At 41.9% G+C, this 12,164-nt stretch overlaps 1 protein-coding gene and 1 pseudogene across 2 annotated transcripts in view; one reads left to right on the top strand and one right to left on the bottom strand.

Moving 5' to 3' along the window:
* SH3YL1 (SH3 and SYLF domain containing 1) overlaps positions 1–12,164 on the top strand; it is a 46,567-nt gene that overhangs the window by 16,822 nt on the left and 17,581 nt on the right. For both annotated transcript variants that reach the window (XM_023192663.2, XM_023192662.1), the window contains one exon: positions 360–424. In XM_023192663.2, coding sequence (XP_023048431.1) covers positions 360–424 — 65 coding nt within the window. The remainder of the gene's footprint in view (positions 1–359; positions 425–12,164) is intronic.
* LOC116418461 lies at positions 8,908–9,210 on the bottom strand (annotated as a pseudogene).

Genomic DNA, 12,164 nt, shown 5'->3' with positions numbered 1-12,164 from the left:
CTGGAGCTACAGCTAAGTTGTTTTATAAAAGTATTGACAGTTGAAGTTACCAGGTGCTCTGTATGGTTAATGGTTAGGGAACCAATAGTTTGGTCTTATGCATGTTGGTAGAGAAAGATTAGAGGATGTGGGCTTGTAAGGCTATGAGACTGGTAATGAATATCTAATACTTTTCAAATATTTTCAGCTTTTTAAAAATTACATATTCTTTTTGAAGAACACTTTAAAACAGGGGGAAATACCAAGTCTCATTATTTTAAATAGAAGCACTCTTTAGATTTTAGCATTTTTCCCTCCTATATTCACATGTTGAGGGTGTTTTAATGTTAGGATAACATTTGTTTGTTTTTTTTTATTAGAATGGTCTGCACCCTCAGCCATTGGGATAGCTGGCCTTGGTGGGGGATTTGAAATAGGAATTGAGGTAAGTAGGTTGTGCTTGTCCATACAACTGCCATATCCTCTGAAGACACCTAAGATGCAATCCGTGAAAACTGAGAGGTTTCCTAGTGTTCTTATTGTTACCGTTGGCACCTAGGAAAAATTGTTTCCTTTATTTTCTCAATGAATGTCTAACTAAAGCTATCTGATGGTTCCTATTTTCTTTCCTTTTCTTTCATTAGGAGTAGGGTTTCTTTCATTTGCCATTTTATCTGCTTCTGTCTCATGTACATTTGTGTAACAGGCACATCTCAACACCCGGCCAGCTGTCATTGGCAGTTTATGGACTGCTCATGGCAAAGCCACCCTTCTCCTTCAGTGGACATTGAAATCACGTGGGCAGTGAGTGCATCATCATTTGTGGAAAAATCCAGTTTTGCAACATATGATATTCATATCCCTCCAAATTCTTTAAGTAGAGAAGAACTTCACGTTATTTCAGTTTATAACGTTGCTCCTGGGAGTCTGGCGTCTGTCGGGCGGATGTGCATGCTCACAGAGGTCTCCTACACAGGGATCCTCTTAGGGCTGATGCTCATCGTCAGTCTGTCGTTTTGCAAGGGACTAGAAATCGAATCTCCTGGTATGCTCAATTCATTTTCTTCTCAAATTTCAGTCCATTCCTTCCTAAACTATCCTTTGTAGATTTGCCCTGTTGACATAGTTTTAAATTCCCTCAGCCTTATTAGGGGGAAGTATTTCTAACTCTTCTTTCATCTTTATTCAATCTTTCTTACTCACTGCTGTATAAATCTGTAGTATAAAAGAAACATATTTCAGTTTTGCTTATCATGACTGCATTTTTGTACCATATGCAACCAAATCAAAGCTTTCAAAAATATCGCCCTCTGGTGGAAAGTGTATTTTCATCAGGGACTGTGGCTTCCCCTTTCCCCACCCCCACCCAGTCCCCTGGCCCTGCCTGTAGAAGGGCCTTTTTCTGTCAACAGATCAGACTGCTGAACTGGGCTGAGTCACAACCCGTTCTTCCCACAACCCTCTGGCTCCTTGTGAGGCTGGGGGCATGCTTTGAGCATTTATTTCAAAAATGATGAGAGACTCAGAAATGATGTCTGTATTAAATTTCAGTATATTAAAGATCAAAAATTGAGTTTCCGTGGTAATTCTTTGAAAATTTTGGACTTTTAGCCACATGGCACATTAGTAGCCCTGAAAAACAAGTACAAGTAAAATGTAGTCTCTTGATCCAGTAAACGAAATAGAAAGACTTTAAACATTTTATAGACTGATACACAGTATTTTTTTCTTTTCTTTTTCTTTTTTTGGAGACGGAGTTTTACTCTTGTTGCCCAGGCTGGAGTGCAGTGGCGCGAACTCAGCTCACTGCAATCTCCACCTCCCGGTGTCAAGCAATTCTCCTGCCTCAGCCTCCCGAGTAGCTGGGGTTACAGGCATGTGCCACCACACCCAGCTAATTTTGTAGTTTTACTAGAGATGGGGTTTTACCATGTTGGTCAGGCTGGTCTCAAACTCCCGACTTCAGGTGATCTGCCCACCTTGACCTCCCAAAGTGCTGGGATTACAAACATGAGCCACCGTGCCCGGCCTTAGACTGATACACAGTATTATTTTTAAAAGACAATATGAGATAGGGGTGAGCTATGAGAGAGAAGACTGGGTCAGACCATTCTGGCTCCAGTTCTGACCCGGGTGCTTCCACTCTGTGACGTTAGGAAGTAGCTTTTCTTCTCCACACCTTGGCTTCTTCATCTGCAAAACAGTTAAAAATAGCCTTATATAAGTCTCTGGGCCTATATTGGTGATTAAATATGGATTTCTACAGTAAAAGCACTTGAAATGACACAAAATATAATTTTATTGTTAATATCTTCTTCATCTTTGCAGCTTATTTAGGCTTGCCATTTACAGAAACTTTTTATTGCAAAGCCTGTCTTTATGACAGTATGGAAATTAACTATGGAATTTCATTTAAATAACATAACTATTAACTTTTAAATGTCAATTTCAAACAGAGATAAGAAGCATCTCCTGCGGATTGGAGACATGAGCTTTAAACTTCTTAACTATGACCTGACTTTGCTTCTCAGAGGCCCGCAGATAAGTCTCTGTGTGTAATTGTGAGTGTGAGTGATGTCACAGCAGTCGGCTGGTTTTTGATGTTAACAGAAAGCACTGTTTGCTCTCCATGAAGCACTCTCAGATTCTGTCTAAGCCTCCATCCTAACAGAGCACTCCCGCCTGCTGTCTGAATGAGGGAGGGAGTCAGAACAGGAGCGTGGGGCATCTAGAGCGGCTCCCTCAGGCTGTTCTCATCACAGCAGGTCTGGTGCCACCGAGACCACTGGGGGGCTGGAGGGTGGACACGTCTTTCCTGAAGGGACCGACCTCTGCGGGCACTTCTGACTCAGGTCACCGACTCAGGTGAGCGTCCCCTTCGGGCCTGGTGCTCCTACCCACGCATGTCCTAGTAGCCACAAACAGTAAGGACCAGCCCTGAAGTGGACGGTGAGTACCAGGAGGGCAGAGACTTTCTCAAACTTTACAGCTGCGTCTCCAGAGACTGAGGAGACACCCGTGAATACTTCCTTTCTGTAAAACGGGACAGTGACAGGGCCTGTAACCACATAGGGTTTTCCTTTCAAGCACATAGAGGGCACGCCCGTACTCGGTTCGTACTATCCAGTATTTGTTGAATAACTATCTACCATTCTATTTTCATTTATGTATTTATTTGTTTATTTTTGAGGTGGAGTCTCGCTCTGTTGCCCAGGCTGCAGTGCCCTGGAGCAATCTCAGCTCACTGCAAGCTCCGCCTCCCGGGTTCACGCCATTCCCAGGCCTGGAGCCTCCTAAGTAGCTGGGACTACAGGTGCCTGCCACCATGCTTGGCTAAGTTTTTGTATTTTTGGTAGAGATGGGGTTTCACCGTGTTAGCCAGGATAGTCTCGATCTCCTGACCTCGTGATCCGCCCACCTCGGCCTCCCAAAGTGCTGGGATTACAGGCGTGAGCCGCCGCGCCCGGCCGTTTTTTAACAAAACTTGTACGCGCGCTCGTACGGAATCATTTTCATAGCCATGGAAGGTGGTCGCCATTGCTCTCATTTTATTCGTAAAATAACCAAGCCATGGGAATTCTCCAGTAGGAGGTAGCCAGAGAGTGCAGATTGGGAAGCGTCTGGTCCCACATCTAGGCAGCATGTTACACCAAAGACAGAGTTTCCTGTTGTCTGTCTGTCTGCACCTCCCTCAATGGGGAAAAAAGGAAGGTTCAGGAAAGTTACTTGGTCTTGGTTTCACAGCTGGTGGGTGGTAAAGTAAAGGCCACCTCACCGTCACAGTCATCTGCATAACAAGCCATGTTTTCAGGGCACTATACAAGGTAGGCAAAGTCCACATTATTTTCAATATACAGAGACATTAGGTCTTACCTAAGATCACACAGCCAGCGCGTGGTTGTCAGATTGGGTTCACTAGAAGCAGGGCCTGATACCAGTTCAAGTACATGTGATAAACCGAGCCAATGTTCTTCGGGGAAAGAAACAAGGTACTAAGGGAAGCAGGGTAAAGAAGGGGAAAGGTGCAAGCAAGGCTGTTGCTTAAAGTTCAGTTAAACTCGTCTTCGTCCGTGTTGAAAGGCAGTTCAAGTTACCGACTCAAGATCTGCTTTTTTTAAATAGACACATTTACAGCTACGTATTCCCTCTAGGCAGTGCCCTGGCTGCCTTCCATACGTGTGGGTATGTTGTGTCTTTGTTGTCCTTAATCTCAAAATATTATCTAATTTCTCATGTGATTTCTTCTGTGATCCATTTGTTATTTAGGAGTGTGTTGCTTAATGTCCACATATTTATAAATTCCCAAATTTATTTTGTCCTTGATTTCAAATTTCATTCCACTGGGGTCAAAGAAAATACTTTGTATAATTTCCGTCTTTTTAAATGGGTTAAGGCTTCTTTTATGGCCTCACATATAGACACTTGTCCTGTGCAATGTTCCATGTGTGCTGGAGAAGAATGTGTGTTCTGCGTTATTGGGTGAAGTGTTCTCCAGGAGTCCATTGGGTCTAGTTGGTTTTCACCATTGTTCAGTTGTTCCATATCCTTGATAATCTTATGACTAATTGTTCTCTTCATTATTAAAAATGGGTTATTTACACATCGAGCTATTTTTGTTAAATTGTCTATGTCTTCCTTCTAGATTGTCAGTTTTGATTCACGTATTTGGGGCTCTGATATTATGTGCTTATATAAATATATGTATATTACTATGTTTATAATTCTTATATCTTTTTAACTGATTGACCATTTTATCATTATAATATGTCCCTGTTTATTCCTAATTACATTTTTTGTTGTTTTGAGGTCCATTTCATCTGATATAAATATTGCCACTCCCGCGTTCTTATGGTCGTCGTCTGCATGATGCATCTTTTTCCATCCTTTTACTGTCAATCTAATGGGAACTTTGAATCTAAAGCGTGTCTCCTATGGAGCATATATTGGATGTTGTTGTTGTTGTTATTGTTGTTTTATCCATGCCAGTAATCTCTGCATTTTTATTTGGTTGTTTAATTAATTTACATTTAATAGATTATTGATATCATTAGATTCGTATCAGCCATTTTACTTTTTTCTATATCCCATGCCTTTTTAGTCCCTCTGTTTCTACTTTACTGTTTTCAATTAAGTGAATGTTTTGTACTATAGCATTTTGATTCCGTTTACGATTTTTTAACTGTGTTTTTGAGTCATTTTCTTAATGGTTGTTCCAGAGCTTACAATATGTCTTAAATATTTCTAATTCATGGGAACTTGTTTTAATAAGATACAAAAACATTGCTCTCATATGGTTCTGGTCTTGTTTCTCCTTTTTGGTGCTACGACTGTTAGCTGTGTTAAATCTACATACGATACACACTCAGCAATTCGTGATTACAGTTAATGATTTATATAATTTTATGTTTTTAGAAAACTCAGAGAATAATTGAGAGCAAGTATTTGCTCATTGAACTTGCCATTTTAACCTTTTTTATTTACCATGTTTGGTTCTAGTCCATTGTTTCTGTTCATTCGAGTTACCGTCTGGTGTCATTTCCAAGACAACTTTGCTCCCACCTGACTCTTCTGTACGGCTGTTGTCGAGTGTGTAATATTTCTATATGTTACAGACTTCACATGTAGAAAAAACTTACTTTTAAACCGATGAGAAGAACTATGTATGCATCTATACTCTTATTTATAGATAATTATCTTTACTGGTGATGTTTTAAAATGTGGATTTAAATTACTATCTAGAGTCCCTTGCTTTCAGCCTGAAAGAGTTTGTTTAGAATTTCTAATATTTCTTGTAAAGTGGTTCTACTAGCAACAAATTGAATCAACTTAAAAAAAAAAATCTTTTAATCTGGGAATGTCTTTATATCCTCTTCATTTTTGAAATAGACTTTTGCTGATTATAAGATTCTAAGTTGACCAGTTCTTTCTTTCAACATTTTGTCATACTGCTGTTTTCTGAAGTCTACTGTTTTTGATAAGAAATCTATCTGTTATTCTAATTGGGGTTCCTTTTTTTTTTCTTTTATTTTTTTTTGAGACGGAGTCTCGCTCTCTCGCCCGGGCTGGAGGGCAGTGGCCGGATCTCGTCTCACTGCAAGCTCCACCTCCGGGCTTCACGCCATTCTCCTGCCTCAGCCTCCCGACTAGCTGGGACTACAGGCACCCGCCACTGTGCCCGGCTAATTTTTTTGTATTTTTAGTAGAGATGAGGTTTCGCCATGTTAGCCAGGATAGTCTTGATCTCCTGACCTCGTGATCTGCCCGCCTCGGCCTCCCAAAGTGCTGGGATTATAGGCGTGAGCCACCGCGCCCGGCCTAACTGGGGTTCCTTTTATGTGATGAGTAATTTTTCTCTTGCCCCTTTCAAGATGTTTCTCTTGAGTTTTAAGATTTTTTACAATTAGCTATCTGGAGTGTATCTTGTTACATTTATTCTACTCAGAATTTGTTGAGCTTCTTGAGTGTAGATTCATGTTTTTCATCAGATTGAGAAGTTTCAGCCATTATTTCTTTGAAAAAATTTTCTGCTTCTTTCTCTTTTTCCTTGCCTTCTAGTACTTATATCACACATATGTTGGTGCACCTAATGGTGTCCAAGGTTTCTTGTGTTTTTGTTAATTTTCCTTCACTCTCTTTCTCTTAGTTTTTAAGACTTTCTATTGATCTATCTTCAAATTTACCAGTTCTTTATTTTGCATGCTCAGATCTACCATTGAACTCCTATAGTAAATTAAATTGTTCTTGTTGCTTAATACACTTTTTACCTCCAGAATTTCCATTTGGTTCTTTTATATAATTTTATGTTTTTATCAGTATTCTCTATTTGATAAGATATTCTCATTGTACATTTTTCTACTTCTTAACCATAGTTTTCTTTAATTCTTTGAACATATTTATGACAGCTGTTTTAAAGTCTTTGTCTGCTAAATCTGATAGCTGGACCATCTGAAAGGCAGTCATTCTCGCCTGCTTCTGTTTTTAATTTGTTTTCTATGTATGGGTCACACTCTCTCGCTTCTTTGTCTTCTTATTTTTGGTTGAAAATCAGAAATTTTAGATATTATATTGTATCAACTCTGGATGCTCAACCTCTCCCCCAGGAGCCTCTTATTGTTTGTTTAGAGATTTGGCTGGACTGTTTGAATGAATTCTGTGCCCCGCTACTGTGAAGCCTCCAGTGCTGTCTACGGGCACGCGTACAGTTTTCCTGAGATGACAGATGTTCTGACTGTCCCTGTCCCGGACCTGTCTGTTAAGCTGTTTGTCTCCCTTGGTATGACACACTGTTGTTAGCCTCCACTAACTGCCTGCTGATTGCTCCATTGTTTCCAACAATGCCCTGGGGACATAAATTGCTCCACAGTTTGATCCAGTTAAAATTGTGCTCCTGTGCACAGGTGGTCTTTGAAGCTCATTTCTATTTCAGGAGGGCTCTTCTTAGCTATCTCTGTCCCTGGTTCTCCCTGATAATTTTCTAGACCACCTGTGGTTTAGCTTGTTGCTGTCATGGAACTGAATACCTCATCTTACCTGTTTATCACCAAAATCATCACCCTTGAACTTCCCCACTCTCTGTTCCAAAAAATTTCACTTCCCTTGGGGAGAGCTTTGGAGCTGCCTGCCCTTGCAGCCTGTCTCTGTCTCTGCCAGGATCTCTGTGCTGTTGCTCCAGAGCTGGAGGCTGGGGCAGGGGCTCACCTCTCCTGGAGTGACATCCCTGCAGCCTTGGGCGGGGGAGTAGTGTGGCTTGCCTCTGTCAGCGTGGAGCTTTTGCCTCACAGGTGAACTGGGGCCAGAGTGGGTTGGGCCCTGGTGCTCCCGAACTGTTGTGCTGGGCTGGAGCCTCCACTTACACATGGGTTCTGGGTGGAGGAAGGAAGCGCCAGACCTCTCTGCTGCTCTTGCCTGGAATGGAGCTTCCGTGCATGGAGCTGTGGGAAGAGAAATGCTGGCAGCAAGCCTCTCCTGTGGAGACACTGCAGCGCTCACTGGGGGCTGGGGAAGGAAGTCTGGTCTTGCAGACCCCCTTCCCCAAGAGGAGCTTCCATCAGGCCGACCTGCAGCAGGGCACAGGTTGTAGCTCAGATGTCACCAACTCTCTCTGTCCTTACCAATATTTAATAGTGTTTATTGAATCATTGTGTCTTCATTTTCTTCACTTGCCATTTGCCCTTAGGACAGTTTCCAGAAGTGTTAATTTTTAAAATAATTTTTACCAGTTGTGGTTATTTCGCTCTCGAGAGGGTCTGTGGCCTCTTTATGCCACCATTGCCGTGGCATTCTGATTTGTAGATACATTCTACGGTGGAATGGAGATTCAACTGTAATTGTTAAGTTTTAGCTCTTCTTTTATTAGTTACGGAACATTGAACAAAGTACTTAATCTTCCTGAATCAAATCTGTAAAATAAAAAATTGTAAAGTTGAATAAAATGGTCTTTAAGTACCCCCTTTCCCTTCGGATACTTGTGACTGGCAGCAAAGCTTGCGGTTCTGGGCTAAAGTTGTGGCACATTGTTTTGTGCCTGGGTCAGTCTCAGTTTTCCTTCGGACACCTCCCACACCTTCTACCTGTCCAATGCTGCAAAACCCTAACATTTGCTCCAGGTTCTTCATCTGACCTTCCAAACACAGAAAGGGATTTGAGTACCACCTTCTTAATTATTTGTGCTATTACTCTAGAATATCTGGGGAGATGCCAACCTATTCGTTGCAATGGATGCCTTAGGACATTAGAGTTTATTCTCTTAGAGAATCCTGGTGGAAAAAGATTGCAATCTTAATTGTGTGTTCTTTTTTTGTTCATTAGTTATCATTAGTTTATTATAAAAGAGAAACATGGAAATTACATGATGAAAGATTTCAGAACTTCAGTGCAGTCGGCAGCTTCACGTCGATGCCATTTCGATAGTGACTTATTTCAGTCTACCTACTTTCCAAGAATGTCACCATCCCCAAACAGGAAAGAATCCTCGTCATCTAGAACTACTTTGGTGCCTCCATATTCTGGCAGAAGAACTTTATCTCCAACTTTCACGCTAACCGGTTGAATCTCTCCACCCTTTCCTTTAGAACCCGATCCAACAGCGACGACTGTTGCTTGCAATACTTTTCCTTGAGATTTTTCTGGAAGCATAATGCCTCCTTTGGTTCCAGTTTCAGCAGCACTCCTTTCAACCAATACTACTCGGTCAAAGAGTGGAAGAAATTTTCTAAACGCTTGTCCTGCCATGACTCCCTCCGCCTCAGACTCGTACTCTGCTCTAGTGTCATCCTTAAGGTCAGATTGTGTGTTCTTAAGGTCAGTTCTCTTAACTAACAAGATCTAGTTATGCAAAGGATGCTGCTTTGCAGCCCCTGCTGCCTGAGGCTGCTTCTGGATAGCTTACTGCATTGTGCCGTGGTTTCACTGGAGAGTGAATGTCAGATTCATTCTTCCAGGGGCGTAAGTGTAAGTGACCCTAAGCTTAGCCAGAAGGCCGGCATGGGTTAGTTTATGTTTGACAATCTCAACCTTTAGACTCCCAGATTCTATAGGGTGGAGAGTTTCCTGTTCTTGGAACATCAGAGGTACTGAAAAATGGTCTAAATTAGGGACTGAATACCTGTATCTGGATTAGGGATTACTCTGGGGGAGGGGGAAGTTTTTGTGGTAAAGAGAGTTGAGATTGTGAGAAGTGCAGATGTGAAAGTCGGTAGTCAGAGGAAAGATAATGCTACATTTCGTTTAAATACCACTAACGGATTCTTTTTGGGTAACAGTTGTAGCAAAGCCCAAAGCTCAGAAAGTCCTGCTGCTGCCTTGGCTTTGGACCTGTACAGCCCTTTGCTGTGTTTCCAGTGCCAGAGCTCACACTGGGCCATCAAGCCAGAGCAGTCTGGCTCTTACTCAAGATTGGAATTTGAAAAAACAAAAATGACTCTGCTTTTTCCAGGGAGAATTTAGATGGGCCCTTTCACTTTACTGAAGAGGAAGGTATCTGGGTTACAGTTGAGGATAAATTATTGTTAGAGACCAGAGTCCAGTTTTTAAGCCCCCTAAGAATGGGATGTAAGGAAAAGATCTGTTGTTCCGAGGCATAGAGGGTGTTGCTGGAAGGGCCCTCCACTGAAGCTTGGTTTGCATATTGAGACTGGTCATGCCGCACACAGGGAGGGAGAAGAAGGGTTATTCCCCTTGTAGTGAGGCTTTTAGGGAGAGTGGGGCAGGCTCCAAGCCCAGCCCAGGAGTGGTGTGAGAGAATTGCAGGCCGGAGGAGGGAGCCCAGCTTTCTTAGCAGGCTGTCCAGATGTGGGGCTTGAAGGCTGACAGCAGTCAATCATCCAAAACGGGGTGAGGCTCTGACAGGACGGCAGCCCAGGACTCAGCTGTGTGGGTGTGAAGCAGGCTGACCATACGAGAGGGAGATGGGGTGGCACCTTCCAAGGAGCTGCTTTCGGAACATTCAGTCGCAGAGAAGAGGGACGTTCTGTCCCGCAGCTTCCCCTCCATGGCAGTTGTGTTTTTTCACGTTCTGATATTTCAGAATTTATTTAATTGAAACACTTGCATCTGAGTTATTGTTTTATTTTTTAATTTTATTTTTTGATTTATAGTGGAGTACGTATTTTCCTGGCACTTGTAATAATTTAATACGTGCATACAATTTGTAAAGATCAAATCAGTGTGACTGGGATATCTGTCACCTTAAATATTTGTCATTTCTTTAGGCTGGAAGCATTCAAATTATTCTCTTCTAGCTACTTTGAGATAGTCAATAGATTGTTGTGAACCATAGTCACCCTACTGATCTCATAAATAAAACACAAGTCTTATTTCTTTGATCAGACTGTGATATAGTTGAGTTTTAATGCAAACTTCTAAAGAAGTCTTATCAAATACTTACAGGGTTTTCTGAGAGTGCTGTTCCAATGTATTGTTCAGCTGATCCAGATTCCTGCAGGGAATTTGTCTTGCTCCTTCTTCTACGTTGTGGAAATAAACTGAGGACTGTTGCTGCTCACAGGCTCGCCAGGCTGTCTGCAGAGCTTTTGACCTGCTTCTTGAGCTAATTGGTAGTGTCACCAAAAAACGCAATGTTATCTTACTCTTATTTCAAAAGAACTAGAGAGAGATCAGACCAAAAAAAAAAAAAAATCAAAAATTTTTTTTTCCTTCAGCTGCCTCTCATAGCTTGGCGTTACTTAACTGTACCATGATGCACCAAGCCAAAGCGGAACATAAGAACCAGTGTAGCTACAAGGTCATGGGTAGAAATGTGTATTTTCTGAGTGTGTATGTGGCAAGTATTCTGCAAGGCAAATTTGTTGTCTAAAAATACATATAAGATACAGGTTATACGATCATTGGAGAAAATGCTTAACTTTGCATAAGAAAAGCTAAATAATTATCTGTCATTCAGCACCATAATCCTCAGAAATTGTCTATATGTAAAATAAAATGAGCAGTTGGCAAGCGTCAAGCTGAAGCATCCTGTGTGGGTCAGCTGTCTGATAGACTTAGTTTGTCCTACAGATCTTAAGTGTATTTTATTTCATAAAATGATTCAAGTTGAACATTATTAAGAACATACTTGTATCAGGAACTCTCTTAGGGCCTTTCAAGTATAATCTCACTTGGTTATAACAGGATTTTTCTGTCACTCATATGAAAACGTTGACTTGAGAGCACTGATTTGATTAAAAAATGTGAATAACTATAATGAAGGCATATTTTAAACACAAGTCTGCTTGACCTTTGCATGTTGTATTGAACTGATTTCAATTCATCCCTAAACAGCCTTGAATGTGTGCCGCTATTATTACACCCATTTTCCAGAGAAGGAAATTGCAGCTTTCAGCAGCTCAATGATTTGCCCGAGGTCGCACAGCATGCAAAAGGGGGTCGTGGAGTTCCCACCTAGCTAGTTTTACTTTTGAACCCAAATACTGAGCCCCGTGCCAGCTGTCAACTTCCAGGTGCACCTGACACCTCTATCTGATTCTGACGATCGTTCCATGAGGTGTGGGTCCTGGTAAAGCAAATATTAAACACAGAGCGGTCAGAGACACAGAGGCTGGTTAGAAGACCACAAGGTCCACAGCTCTCAAGAAACGGAGCTGGGATGGACATTGGTTCTCCACACCCAGGGGTGCCCTGGCCTATGCTCCTCCCCTGACCCATGCTGCCTCCCCTGGCCCATGCTC

The sequence above is a fragment of the Piliocolobus tephrosceles genome, chromosome 15, assembly GCF_002776525.5.
Source record: "Piliocolobus tephrosceles isolate RC106 chromosome 15, ASM277652v3, whole genome shotgun sequence".
NCBI classification, from domain to species: Eukaryota; Metazoa; Chordata; class Mammalia; order Primates; family Cercopithecidae; genus Piliocolobus; species Piliocolobus tephrosceles.
The sequence above is the reverse complement of the archived record's forward strand: the minus strand, read 5'-3'. Positions and strand labels throughout refer to the sequence as shown.